This window comes from Plodia interpunctella, chromosome 5, assembly GCF_027563975.2.
Source record: "Plodia interpunctella isolate USDA-ARS_2022_Savannah chromosome 5, ilPloInte3.2, whole genome shotgun sequence".
Lineage (NCBI taxonomy): Eukaryota > Metazoa > Arthropoda > Insecta > Lepidoptera > Pyralidae > Plodia > Plodia interpunctella.
The window spans coordinates 11,591,640-11,607,308 of NC_071298.1; the positions used below are offsets into that span (position 1 = coordinate 11,591,640).

Sequence of the window (15,669 nt, forward strand, 5' to 3'; positions counted from 1 at the left end):
TGCCAATTTGCGAAATCCATATTATAATAATTGATTCAATTAAATACTGTTTTAAATAAGTATCTTTAATAATAAATAGATATAGAAAATTAAATGTGAGAAAAATATGGCTGCATCTGGGATTTTTCTTGGGCTCTTAGTTCTTAACAAAGAAGAAAACATCTGACATTGACGCTTATATCATGCATGACATGACATAACAAAAAGTTTTTGTTTTTATTATTTTATCTGGCGGTAAATAAAAAAAAATATTATAAATTATAGAGAGTAGGGGGCTGCTATTGTTAGTTCTAAGATTTAAATAAATTTAATCCAACATAATGGCGAAAAGGAGCAATCCCTTTATTGAAGATTTTATGCCCCAAAGCAAAGTTCATGTAGGGATCAAGCAATTCAATAACAATAAGGATAGGTTACAATCAGTTTACGGTAACAAATTTATTATAATTACGTTGTTTCTGGTTTTTGTGAGACCTATGCATTTTGCCTATCGTACCACTTCGTTTTCATAGCAAGCTAAAGTCGTAGTCCACGAAGTCTTTGCCTCACACATTGCAACAACAATGCAGCTTATAGTTGTCATTTCTCTGGTATATACATTGTCCAAAATAATGTTTGATTGATGTAAATAATAGAGTAAAATCCTAAATTATTCATTTGCTAATGTCTGTAAATGTGAAACGCTTGTTTAGGCTTCTTGTTTATACTATGTATGTAGTAGGTACTCATACATATCCTAGATAACATTGATTGTACCCAATTTTTATACATCCTGAATACTTTTTTAGAAAAAACACTAGACTTACTATTTACTGGAGCAAAGAAGTGTCCAAGACAAAATGTTGTAGATGACACAAACACAGCTACTTTAAACAAAAGAGACAACATGAAACAGCTGTATTTAGGGAAAGACGGGTCTCTATTACACTCTGGAACATTTGTGAGTATAAATTTTGCATTCTTGATTCAAAAACTTTTTAAAACTCAAGAATGAACAAACAAATATATTTTACTATAATGCAATATATTTACAGAGCTCTTCAGACAAAGTATCTATAGTTCGGTGCAGCTGTGGAGGCAGCAAGGAGACTATATGTGGGTACTGTGAGAAGGTCCTGTGTGACTCGTGCCAGCACCTCTGTGGTAAATGTGACCGCTGCTACTGCTCACACTGTTTCTTGCCAGGGTATGAAGAGTTTAAATCATCCACATACCTATCTAGACCATTACAATCAATGTTCTCCTGCTGAGCTAGAGGGAAAAAGAACTACTGTTCTGACTTAATTAAAATATATATTTTCTCAGTCTTTATCAATTACTATTATTATTTAGAAATATTGACTTTAACTTATTGAAATGTTGCTGAATTTGCTTTTTGGTGGATATTAAAATTATTGTATTTTTTGTTTCTGTTTTCAGATATGATGGAGCAGAAATATGCATATCCTGTTATAATTAGTTGTTAAAATATTATTAGTTCAATTTTAAAAGATCTTATGGTTGACTTGTTGATGTTCTACAAATTTTCAAAAAGCTGTTTTTATTATTAAGTACTTAAATAAAATACAAATGAAACACATCATTACATTTGTTCTCATTTATATAAAATACATAACAAAATTAAACTTCAACACAGTGTGCGAAGGAATTCTGTAACAGCATTGGTTGGGTGCACCACATGTATCCATTCTAATTTGGCAGGAATTGTCACAAGATAAAATTATTATATAGCATTAGTTCCAGAATATACCACTGGATCAGACAAGGTGGCGCTACTATAACATTGATTTATAATATAATCTTGCACATTGGCATCTTGAACTTTCTGAATGTCAAGGCAGGGTTGAGTTCACGTGACAACGATAGTGTGATAGACACATACACACATGCAAAGGACAATCACACATGCTTGTTAGGCCTTAAGTTTTTGTTGAGTTTTTATCAGCATTCAAGTACTTAACTACATTGTATGTTAATGAATGTAATTTTAGTTTTTATGAGGTATAAACGTTAAATAGCCCATGGCGTACAATGTTGCTTAATGTCTCGTTAATAATTTACAGAACACCAATTAAATAGGTACCATAAAATGCATTTTATATGAAAGGTAAATTAATCACCATTGTGTGCTTGTATATAATAAATGGCAGTCAAGGAAGCAGCGTAGAGCATGTGTCATCAGTCATTATCGTCAGTTAAATAAAGTATTTGTACATTAGCTTACGTTTTTCATTTGTGCTATTACATACATGAACATGAAACATATAAATAACTAAATGTTGCCCGGGGCTTCGTTCCCGTGGGAATTTTGAGATAAAATATAGCCTATAGCAATCTTGGATGATTTACCTTTCTAATGGTGAAAGAATTTTTGAAATACGTTCGGTAGTTTCGGAGATTACCCGCCTCAAACATACAAACTCACAAACACTTATCTTTTTATAATAATAGTATAGATTATAATTGACGTCACAGTCACAGCGTAGAATCGTCGCCCACCACTCTATTCATTATCTTGAGTCAATAATAAAAAACCTACCTATGTCTATCTGTTACCACGTATTGAATTTATTCGTTTTTCTACAGGTTAACAACTAGTAGCCAACTGTAATTCACGATAATGAATATGAGGCCTGGCCCGAATAAAATGCAAATATCTCTCAACTTAATTATGTATAAAATATACTCGCATATTCAATAATCGATCATTATATTTATACTTAGTTACATTCCGTAGGTCGTATCAAGCCAGTAGCGTAGGACTTCTGGTTTTAAATCTCTCTGTACATCGTACGTGCAAATATACTGCTTCAAGCAAAAGGGACAAGGCACACGAAACTCGAAATCCTAAATATAGGACTTGTACAAACTACCCGTAAGACCCCATGATATACACTTATACACTTCACAAATATCGATTTGGCCGAAGACACGCCTGTCGTGTAATTTTAATAGACAAACACGCGAGGTGTGTATTCAATACAAAACGCCTTGCACTTCCGCTAATAGAACTAATATTATAAGATTTTCTTATTTATCCAGTTAAAACTTAGGTATAAGGTATAACATACCTGCATGCAGGTACGATACAAGGGCACTTGCAAACAATTACATACAAAATGTGATCTCTCTTACGTCTTGAGCATGAGAAGCGTAAATACAATAATATATAAATCTTTGTAATATTAACTTGTGTTATTTTTTATAAACTACCTACCTGCAAATGGTATTGACCTGGCGAAATAATTTTGGAAGGATATTAATAAATTCGCCATTTACCCTGTTCGAATCGATTAAAGATCCCAAAAAATATACACGGCGAACAGAACGCAGGCTCCAGGTAGATTTTCCATTGAAATCTGAATGAATTATAATTAAAATAGACGTCTCATAAATTACCCATATCCCAAAATCTGCATTAAAATAAATAATTTTAGATTGGTATTTACAAACCACATGCATACGTGTAAATACTTTAAAATGTGTGCCATTTAAGGTCTTTGTAAATATTCTTAAAGGTAACTTAATATGTAAAGTGTAAATAGTATTTGTTATATGCAAAATAATTACTATAACATACCATATATTGTACACTTTCACAAATAATTATCTTTTCCACAAATTAAATGCATCTTATCGCCAAATCACCCTTGCCCCTGCGGCGAATCAACCAACATTTTATTACTTGCTAGTTATTAACAAATTACGATTAACAAGTTCTGAAATTAATCAGTACATACGGAAAAAATACAAATTACTAATCAAACTAACACACTACAACTTGCAAATACGAAGTTTTTATCATGTCAATAGGTTTGATTTTGGTGGTTGGGTCTGGCTTAGGTCATTTGTAATGAGCTTAACTGATATTTATGAAACAAAAATGAGCACTGATATCGTCAGTTTTGCTGAACATCGAGCTTGGGGCGAGGCGTGCAGCGTTGCAGGCGTTAGGGACTACGCAAACAGGTAGCGGTAGAGGATGGTGGCAGCTATCCCCGCAAGCAACGGCGCCAACCACGCGGTCCATGTGCTGTGGACAGATAATAATCCAACTTTAAATTAAGAAATTAGAATGACTATATTATTGTAGGTACGTTGGTGTTTATCAAGTAATAATTTTTTTTTTCGTAGCTGAGTTAATGCGAATATAAATTTGTTCTGACATATAAGCGCTAATATTCAACTACGACGGCGCAAGAGTCGAAAGGTCTTTGCTTTGAAATGTATGTAAATAGGTACATGCGTCATACACAACACAAATGATACTATCTAACTTGACTTATTGGAAACTATTCAAAATGGCACTTGTAGATAGGTATAATCGAAGTAAAATTCATCCGCAATTATCGCTGTAAAAACTTGTCGCTAAAAGTACAAATAGTTATTTGCAAAATACTGACACATTAATGTCAAATTAGTCTCTTCTTATCTGTATCTGTCTAGTATTATAAAAAGGTGAGCGTTTGTGAGTTTGAATGATTGAAGCAGGTAATGTCCGAAACTACCCAACCGTTATTGAAAATTCTTTCACCATTAGAAAGGTACATTATCCAAGATTGCTATAGGTTATATTTTATCTCAAAATTCCCACGGGAGCAAAGCCCTGGGCAACATCTAGTTTTGAATAATAGAGCGTACCTTACATTGCAACAGTATAACATAAGCATCTACAACTACATAAGGAACTAACAGATCGGTTAACATCAGATAGGGAGGAGTGGAGGAGACTGACTTGCCGTACCGACCACACATAAAGTGGGATAAGGGTAGGCTGATGATGACATTGGACATATTTACATAAAAACAAAATTAGATTCATAATAATATTTGAAAAGAAATTTGTACATGCTAATCTCCGGAATTGCATTTTCTGTTAAGGTATAAAAATGTAAGATCTAGAACACTTGATGCAGACCCATGATGGTCCAGCTAAACTATAGAAAATAAAGAAATGACGCCTTAGCAAAAGTTGTTCAGCCTGATGAGTATTTCCTGTTGGAGTATAAAAATTGAAGATATGGAACGCTTAAAGAAGAACCATAATATGGTCCAGCTAAACTACAGGAAATATAAAAATTACAAAAAATTGTTAGGCCACGCGAACGAAGTCGCGGGCATCAGCTAGTACTAAATATTAAACTTTCCGCCAAGATTAACCAATAGGTGTTTCACATTTAATACTTCTAATAATCCTTGAATTTGATACAGTTTAATTTACGACGATTTTTCAAGAAGGTTGAAGTTCGTATAATATATTTAATTAGTTTTGAAATCCACGTTTAATTAAACCATTATGAAACTTTGTCGCGTAAATTTTTCTACTCTTTTTTTTTGCTAAACTGTACATACAATGTTTGCCATCACATGCCAATTTTTTGATTAACAGTGTGTTACTGAACAAAGGTACAGATTATACAAGTCATTACGTGTGAGCCAAAGTCACACAATAAAAAATTTGAGGTATAGCAAGGCAAAAACATTTGTCTTTGTGTTTTTCGTACTTTCAATTGTATTATAACTGTAGTAGATTGGGTTAGTTCGTTGTGTCGAAAATGTTGTGATTTAGCCAAAATATTAAATATATTCCAAACCAAGAACAAATCAATATGATTATAAAAAAGGTGGGTATTGTCAATAATATATAAGTTCTAATGTCAATTAGCCACTTTGTATTACATGCATTCTCGTCTGTAAGGTTCGCGCTGGTTACCATGACATAATATTAATAAATACTAGAATAACAAAAGAAATGGTACTTAGTGTGCTAGGAAGGATAGAAAACGGGTTATTTTGATGTTTCAGTACGTCTTACGTAGTAACAAGACAGCTGACGATCAATCTAAATTGGGCTTTATGGCTTTTGGCCGAGAGCGCAATGTAGCTTGACGTTGTAAACTGGCTGGCACAATTGCAACATCATTATATACATATAACAAGATGAAGTATGTAGTTCTAAATAAAAAATATAAATAGTATAAAAACAAAATGGCACATGGATCTGTGTAGATAAAACAAAAACTAATTGAAATCAATCTAAAGCAGGATGTGAAATGAGTAGGCAACTTTCATAAAATGCATTTTATTGAGCAACAATACATTCTTCATATATATATATATATATATATATCGAAATAACACTGTATTTTATACATTTAATATAAGCACCAAGTATCTACGCATTGTGGTTAAATAAAGTTATATTAAAAGCGTCTACTGTGCTACAATTACATTAAATTAAAATTAGTACTTGTGATATTTTATTAAAAAAATAACAAAGGAGTTTATAGTAGTGTAAATTTCCTTTTTAAGAATTAAACTATTTGTGCACAAACATTTTACTATTGGTCTTGCCGAATAAAGATTTCCTATTATATTATTTTGAGATCCATAACGTTACAGCTTGGAATACAACAGTTTCAACTATTAAAAAATATCTAAGTACATAGATTTACAATTTACTTCTAAGTAAAAATAGTTACAGATCATAAAAATCACAAAGTTCTAGCGCTGAAGCTTCAAACTAACGCGTGTACATACAGTGCGTGTACTGTGTACTACATAAATGTGTGTTTAGTTACTAAACTTTTACAGATCTAACACAGAGCCATGTGCATATTCGGTGCTAATCCATTAATTACTAAATACCAATACAAAACTATAATCGAAGCTATTAATCTATATTTGGAATATTTTATTATGAAAAAATGAGCGATCTCATGTCATCACGAACAACATCCCTCAAGAAATGGTAATTTAAATAATACGCATGTAAATATACCTAGTCATAGCTAGCTTAAAAAATAAATAAATTTGGAGATTGGATAATAATACTAGAAAAAAAATTGAGCGATGAATTTGAGCTCATCTGATACCAAAATAAAATACGCGAGATGACGTTACCATGCAAGAAAAATATACATAGCACCAAGAATATAGTGGTTGTGACCCCGAGAACTTGCATATGTTAAAATGATAGGAACGTAAACGTGCGTGTCACAGTGTAGACAGTCGAATTACCTTTAGAAGAATTTCGGTACCTAATTTCTAAACTCAGCTGAGCTGGTTTACATAGGATTTTTGAACTAATACGACCTTCGTTTGTTATGTTAAATATTTCCAGCGCTTTTTTTAATCACCAGATTTTTTTTTGAGATAATCCACGTGCGACCTCCGTGTTAACTTTGTTGCTAACACGCAAATAAAAAAAAATTTATACCCGGCAACGGTTTGTATTCAAAGTTTTTTTTTTTCTATTTGGTATATACTTTAGTGTGATTATAGAGGACACTGTTCAGAGGGCACAAGTTTAGAAGTCATGTCTCCTTGAATTTCCTTCAGCGTGAATTATTGCATGCTTACGTTGTCATTTAGTTTTCTACTACATACTGTTTACAATATCTACACTGTGACGTGTTTCCTACACTGCACTGAATAGTGTGGTATAGTGACAAGTGGTAACTAGGCGATTACGCACTTGCCCTGCTCCTGCGCCTGGTCGTTCCAGTCGGCCGAGTAGGCAGGCTTGCTCTCCGTTCTGTCAGCTTCCACCAGCTCGCCGATTTTGTATTTCTTCATCAGCGATCTGGGGGTACAGACAAGTGATGTTTATGAATTCAATAATATGTATATCACTATAATTTAGATTTAATTTTTTGTTTCAAAAATATACCCGTGCTGGTGGTTATAATGTGCGGGATTATTTTCATTGTGATCCATTGCATATTAATATACCTTATCCTCAGATAAACAGGTCTTCACCACAGTACATGTGTCATTCGTGAGAATTTTCGTGCGTTACGTAAATTATTTAAAAACCGCACAGATGTGGGCTTACCGGTTATAAGGTACGCAATGTAACATGCATAAAATTATACATTGGTCAGAGAAAGCACTATAAGATAGGTTTGTTTCTTTACAATAACATAATTAAATTGAAATGTGGTTTTGCTTTCTTGGGCCCCTAATCTAATAAAATATGAATTGGCATTTATCAATATAATTTTGTGAGTATACTTATACAAGGCGATATCTCATCGAAACAAGCTGATGTTTTCCTATTTTTAAAATCAAATGCGCTAATCCCGGGTATTATCAAATGGATAAAAAAAATGTTAAAATCACGTGGACATTTAAGAAAAATATTGACCGTAATTCTGGGGTGCAGTTAGTCAATAAATCATAACTTATTCGCACAAACAAACTGCGCTTGCGGCAAGCGGCTTGCCTCGTAATTATCTACCAAATAGTATAAAACTGACTGATGAAAAGAATTTAAAAAAAACATTGACGGTATGGTAGAATGAAAAAAGATTTTATGGTATTAGAGAGTATATGAACGGTAAACATTGAATTTTTATAAATATTTTGTTATTGTATAAATGTGTACTATTATTAATATTTGCACGCCTACATGTAGCTTGGTTACATTTGACTTAAGATCTATGTAAATATTGCAAATAAATGATTCTATTCTATGTTGGGAAAGCAGTTACAATTGTACAATGACAGGCCAAAATATTAACACGCCGATACTGTTTTGGTTTGGAAAAGCCCCGGAATCAACACTGAAATGTTATTTAAAAACCTAAAGAAAGAACGGAAAACATAATCGGGGTTTTTCATAGAATCACTACATAGTACAGCATAATTTATTATGGTTTTATCCGAGCGAAGACAAGATGGGCCGCTGGTATTTTTAAATCTAGAATATCATGCTAATCGTGTAAATTGAAAGCAAGCCAGGCGTGTCGCAATGAAACACGCCAGGCGTGTTTTCTAAGGAATGGCGTCTTCAACCCTAGGACTTCTCAGTATCAGAACAAAGTGTAACATACATACCTGGCGTCGGAGCTGTGGCTGACATCCTCGAAAGGTTCCGAGGCGTCCTGTCCAGCCTGCTCCAGTAGCACCTCCTCGCCGCCAGGGTGCTGCAACCAAAACAAACTTGTAATTCAAGGGTCAATCACTGAACAAGTGAGAAAGTGTGGTAGATAACATATATCAATCTTGAAAAAATACAAAATTGAAATCGTTTGCTTTATTTGCTTTGAGATTCTTCTCACACGCCATGTGCTTTTCAAATTTGCTTTTCACTTTTTTGTTTATTATGTGGTTTATGCATTTTTGTCTGAATTGTCTATTTAAACTGTTTTTTTGATTGTAGTGTATAGCTCATAACCCTAGAATTTACTATACTGTCTGTATATACTGTCTTAGTTTACTACAACTTGTTATGTGCACTTAAATAAATAAATAAACAACGATGACTAACTTTAACCACGAGGTGCAAGTAGTAAGGTGATACACAGATCTACGAGAGCCGAAACATAAAGGTCATGCAGACAGTGTCTGTATTTTAGTTATTTTATAGTGCCATTTGGTTATGCAATGTTCGGTTGGCGCTTAATTAACATTTCTTGCGCAAGTTTAAGTTTCGACAGCCGCGAGCCCTTATTTCATAAATTACAGAATACTTACTAAAAATACAAATACGACAAGATTATTATAATGTGGATGTTTGTTGCTGGATCAGTAGACAATTTTAATATTATACCCCGTTATTCATAAAAAAGTTAAAAGAACACTTTAAGTTAATGTTTTGTCACTATCGCACATTATTATATTTGAAATTGATAGAAAGAGACAAAACACTAAATTAGCTTAAAATATGCTTAAACTTTTTTAAGAATAACAATCTATAGATACATGATAAACTGAAGCGTAGAATGGCATGAAGAATATTTTTATCCAGAAAATCTCTCGGGAGATATAAGCCAGTGAAATTTCCTAAGGGTGATTAAAATAATGCAGTTTCTGAGGCCCGACTCACTGTGTAAGATAGGCGGATAACCTTTGGCTTTGGTTGACGGTAATGGTCGCGATTGTGGTTAAATTGTATACAATTATAATGTAATATATGGGGTTTAAGCACTGGGGTCACATGTGATTACTATATATACATATCATATATAGGTATAATAAAAAAAAAACTTTTTATCAAACCATCGACGTTGTTTAAGACCTTCCATAGAGGTCAAGCGATGTTTTTTGTTAAAATTTATTGGAAACAAATAAAGTTGACTGCTAACAGTTACAAAATCTTGTAGGCTGCCCGACATTCAAACTGTAATGGCTGCAGCACACGTTCGGCAAACTCACATAAAATCGACATGTTGATTTTTGTTTTATGTGCTCGTTCCGAAATGCTAGTAGTCTGTAGCTCTGATATATATTATTTAATTTAGAATATGACGTGAAAAGTCTTAATTGGAACGTGAAAATCTAAAATGGAACTTAGTTACAATCAAAACTCTCAATAAACTATACCAATAATAGTCATCCTGACTTCAACCACGAAGTTCGTAGCTAGTAATCCCGCGCGTAACCTTGCAGCATTTATCTCAATCACAACACAAGATCGAGTCTTATGGCGAGGGAGACGAATTGTCGTGCGACACGCGAGCGTTGCAAGCTAAATTCTACGATTTCGTTCAATCAAACAATACAATACGCTTTGGAATGTTATCTGACGGTACTAGAAACACCATTATAACATAAACTACGTGCGTCAAACATAGAAAATTAGAACTGTTGCCTGAGTGGTCTGTGATCTCTTGATTCGACCTATGTTGTCTCAAACAAAAGAAGCTTCTTCTTCTTCATTGTCATCAAACAAAAGCTTATCAAAGGCAAATTCAATAGGATTGGGCCTAAACAACAAAATGCATTTTCTGCTAGAAATATCAACGAAGAATTCGTCGAACTTGGGAGGTTTCCACGCACATAGTTGATTTTTTTTTGCGTTTAAAAAAGTCTTATACAAATTATGTGATGCACGGACGTTGCTTCGCGTCCCGCACCCATCTGATTTCGCCGCCATGTGTTCATTCGGGCTCGGATACCGGTATCCAGTACTGGGCAATATTTTTCACATGCTTCCTCTTCCGCAAAAAATTCGGGCTATACGTATCCAATCCAATCCAATTTTTATTACAGACTCCGCTCTATTCGTATACTGAATTTCACACAAATCCGTCCAGTCGTTTTTGTATGAACGAGTAAAATGAAAAAATCCAATGCAATATGAATTATTTATCAGGACTTCCGTTAATAAAGACGGGATGCGATCCCTGCCACTCCAGGAATGGGGTCGCGCGCGGAGGTATGCGCCTCCTCAAAGTGGGTCATCAATTTCATATGCATGCCCTTTCTGTAAACGACGTGAAGTACCTATACTAAACTAAATACAGGAGACTTTTTTAACATTGCCGTCAGTTAATCCTTAGCAGAGTTATTAAAAATAAATAACAATGATTTGTGGTCATATGAACCATTACGCAAGCAAAATGGGGATTTTAACTATAGGTAGGTCTGTCTGTATTGTATTCTGCGACCCCGCCGAGTTTTAATGAGAAATTCCGGCACGACCGCAGAGACAATATACCTATTGGCGGTTAGGTTAGTTTAGGCTCTTTTGATTTTTAAATTAAATTCTCCAGCACTTCACGAAAGTGCCCCTCTGCGTCCCGGTTAGGCCTTCGTTGCACTTGTTAGTCTACCTTTAACCCAGTAATTTTGGCGTGAAAGAGTACTAACTATAGTGTGTAAAATATAGCTTGAGTCTTGTGACAGAATGAATGATGCATTAGATAGAGATCAAGCATGTTTTACAAATTACTATATAAGGGATTACTAATTTGTAAAAACTCACAAACTTACATGTAATTTCGACAGGCTAAAACGGCTAGATATTTAATAGTTACCTTTCACCTGTTAATTTGTTATTTTATAAATAATGAATCTTTAGCGCCGTCAGACCCGTCATCTATTAACTTATTTACGACAAAAAAAATGATTCCACAGTGAGATTCGATCGAATAGGAACCTTCTATTGACCCCTCCCGGATAATAAAAATAATAAATATATATTTAGAATTATTTGAATTTTAAATACATGAATAACAAATAATATAAAATGGTTGAAAAACAGTAATGTGATCATAATATAATTCATTCTCTCATTATACTTTGTATTAATTAGAAGTACAGACGTACTTAGTGACGTAAACCACCGTGCGTAACACCAAAATACGTACGTAGTATCTTATTTTACTAATATTACAATACGAAACCCTTTTGCGTATAAACCAAAACTACAGTTACAAACTTAAGTTTGTTTAACAAAATTCTCACTTTGAACAACAGCTAGTGTTTGTTTATGTTTATAAAAATGAAGTTCATCACAAGTAGCATCCACTTGAAACAATTTTTTTTCAATGTTAATTAATTGGGGGCATGAAAACAAAGGGCGGGCGATATAGGTCAGCGATCTACGTTTAATTAAAAGTCGGCCATTTAAACAAAGGTGGCTGCTCCTAATAAGGCTTGCAGATAATATAGAATGACAAGAATACTTGACCCGGCGACCGAAACTTGAATCTTTCAAGAGATCTTTAAAGTTTTTATAAATGTAATTTTCTTGTAAAAATTATTCAAGTTCGCCATAGAACTTATTAATTCCATGAGTTTGCCAACCTTGTAAATGCCCTCGAAAACTGTCAATACAATCGACAGCCAATCTGTCATAGGTCAAAGGCAATTATAGGTACATACTTATTGATGTTATATAATGTCAACTCTAATTCACTGCCAATTAAATAAAATCCCCAAGTGTAGGAAATTATTGCGAGGATACCTGCATTCTGGCTGACTGTCTAGATCTTTAGATCAGGGTGCTCACCATCATCTCTTGATGCGATCCAGTTCAGGACCTAAACTGATCTGTATTGCAACTTCGTACCATCAAGTAATTTGTTAATACTAATCCGATTCATTTCAGATTTTTAAATTGAACTGTGCCACTTTTGAATTGTTCCATAAAAGTTGATGGTAGGCCCGCAGTCTACTGTCAACTGTTACATGGCGGTAGTACCAAAGTCACGTTTCAGAATTTTCAGACGCTATATGCATTTACTTGACTTGAACAAAATCTGACATCACTGTAAATTACATTAGACAAAAAGAACATGACTCCGATGCCAGCTACATCTCAGGGATCTACAACTTACATATGAGAGCTATCATTTTGCATTGATTATCATCACATGCAATGAATCACATCAATCACAGAACAAGTGAATTGGACTATTTAGCAGAGATGAAGTAGATTTAAAATTGTTTACTGCTACTGGTTCAGTGGGAATTTCATTATGTTAAAAATTATCAATAATGGCATTAAAAAGTTAAATAGTTGTTATTACCTGGGTGACCTTTGTAATAATTTCTAAGCAGTATAAGCTCTATATGTTGAAATTATTCTGTGATTATAAAATGTTCCCAACTTTCCTAAAAATTATTAATTAATATTTTTCTTTCATCAGAACAGTTTTGGTATCTTTAATGATGTGAAAATTTGTAATGTGTAAATTACATTTTGTTGCTGAGCACTCAATTTCTCCCAATAATCATTATTAGGTGAAGTCAATGTTTTTAAAACATGGTCAAACAAAAATTATGTTCACTTAGAATGCAGTTTAGATAAAAAGGGGGTTCAAATCCATCCTGGACTTCATCAAGTTCTTATAAATAAAGATAAAATGATATTAAAATATATGAAACAAAAAAAAACTTTTCAAATGACAAAGTTCTATAAAATGTATTAACTAAATACTGTACTAGTCAGTACATTGCAACAATATTTATCTTTTATTGCATCATATTCAACCCATATTCCAAAGGTTAATTACTTAAAGTCAAACACATTCACAGCCTAAAATATCTATAAGATGTGTTGACAAAATAGATTTTAATGATTAGGTATGTTATTATGACTATACTTTATATCTTAGCTACAATTAAAGCATGCGATGATTTGCATTATGGCACAAAAATAAATTATTCTCATTAAACAGATAAGGATATACATACATCTGTTGAATATGTTATTCTATCATCATAAATAGTATTTATGATTTGTTCTTTAGAGACACGGACCTTTCAAGTACATTACTACCAAGAGCAGTGTAAAATACAAGCATAATTGTTGTCAGAGAGATATTGATATATATATGACAAAAAAATCATATCCATGTGATAAACTATTGAGGAATTTCCTCATAGGAACCTATTCTGAGTGTACCATCAGCTCATGCATATCATGATAATTAATTGTCATCCAAATTTCCAGCCCAATAACTTGAACTATAGGTACCTGCTTCAAAATTAGGTTGCAAGATTTCAATCAAACATTGTTACTAAAATACATACAAATATTGCAAGATAATTATTAATTAAAGCATAAAATCATATGACGATGATAGGCACAAATGACTTACCTCTTCTAGGAACTTGCTGATGTCGTAAACGCCGTTGTGGATGATGAGGATGGCGTCGTTGCGAGTATTGCGGGACTTCAGCTCCTCGCGGGTGAACAGTTTCACTTGCTCTTCCATGTCTGTGTCCCTGTGATCTGACGACTGCGACTGTCCGCGACCGCTGCCACGAGCGTACTCACTCTATCTACTCGTGGTATTCACGTGCGAAACGGTGGCGCTCGAAACCGACTTAATCGAACTTACAATTGCAGTAAGTTTCCTTTTGTGCTGAGCACCTTCTACAGTTAACGACGGAACGGTATAAAATTAAACTGTTCGTTTCGCAATTTTTGGAGTAGGTTCTTTAAGGCTTTAATTAATAGTACCTACCTCGGTACTTTGGACTTAATGTGAAAGCTAGGCTAGCTGTCATACACGTCAACGTGTCATTGTCATCTAGAGTGGATCATGTCATGCATTCAATATATCGATTAACAAGTGAATCGACTTGTCTATTTATCCATACCCTTACATATTACACAACGAAGTTTTCTGCCTCGTCTGCCTGTCTCTCTGTTCGCAATAAACACCTACACTTCACGTATTTTCATACGGTTTTTACCAATAGATAGTGTAATCTTTGAGGAAGGTTTAGGCGTATTAATTATTACGTTTTTATCCGTGCGCCGATACGATAGTTTACTGAAACCCTACCTTTTCTCCTTACCTACCTGTCGTTGCCTAAGAAAACTATAGATGGCATATTTTCCATTTTCCACGAAAAAAAGAAGGAATGCGTATTTGAAATACATGTGAACAAAAGAAACAGAGTAATCTTTTGTATGGCAGAATATGTATGCAACATTACTTGTATACACAGATATTCAGTTACTTTTAATTACAATTTTGACTCATCAAAAGAAATGCAAATGATAAAGGTATCATTATAAATAAATTATTTGTATACATTTATTTATATAGTTATTTTGTATACTTTGTTGTTCAAATCATAGATGGCGATATTGGAATTCAAATGCGCCATGGTTTGTCTTTCACCTTAGTACTTATATAAATGTGTGACAGTCACAGTTGGTTGTTGTTTACAAAGTAAATAACATTCTGGGGAATTTAGTTTTTTCTTTTCTTGTGGCGCCAGCAAGCAACCGTATTTAACAATAAAATTGGCAACGATTGTTTTGATACATCACTAATCAAGGTCACACATCATTATTTTTCTTATTTGAAATTGACAATATTTATTTTTTATAGCTGGAGTGGCAAACAACAAAGAAGCATGCGGGTTACAATAGACCAGATGATAAGCAAACACTGCGTTTTAGACAACAACCTTTTG

The 15,669-nt window shown here is 33.7% G+C and overlaps 2 protein-coding genes across 3 annotated transcripts; one reads left to right on the forward strand and one right to left on the reverse strand.

Annotated features, from left to right (window-relative positions):
• The first annotated feature begins 190 nt into the window (after positions 1 to 190).
• LOC128670401 (uncharacterized protein) lies at positions 191 to 2,057 on the forward strand. 2 transcript variants are annotated; one of them, XM_053746036.1, is made up of 4 exons: positions 191 to 429; positions 789 to 940; positions 1,035 to 1,143; positions 1,420 to 2,057. In XM_053746036.1, the coding sequence occupies exons 1-4, from the start codon at positions 321 to 323 to the stop codon at positions 1,464 to 1,466; spliced, it is 417 nt and encodes a 138-aa protein (XP_053602011.1). In that variant the 5' UTR covers positions 191 to 320; the 3' UTR covers positions 1,467 to 2,057. The 2 variants fall into 2 exon arrangements, with proteins under 2 accessions (XP_053602011.1, XP_053602010.1); XM_053746035.1 differs by having other exon boundaries at positions 193 to 429; positions 1,035 to 1,186.
• Positions 1,583 to 15,588, reverse strand: LOC128670406 (cytochrome b5). The gene is made up of 4 exons (XM_053746044.1): positions 14,337 to 15,588; positions 8,842 to 8,930; positions 7,478 to 7,585; positions 1,583 to 4,033 (listed from the first exon to the last, which is right to left on the reverse strand). The coding sequence occupies exons 1-4, from the start codon at positions 14,451 to 14,453 to the stop codon at positions 3,958 to 3,960; spliced, it is 390 nt and encodes a 129-aa protein (XP_053602019.1). The 5' UTR covers positions 14,454 to 15,588; the 3' UTR covers positions 1,583 to 3,957.
• Positions 15,589 to 15,669: the final 81 nt, after the last annotated feature.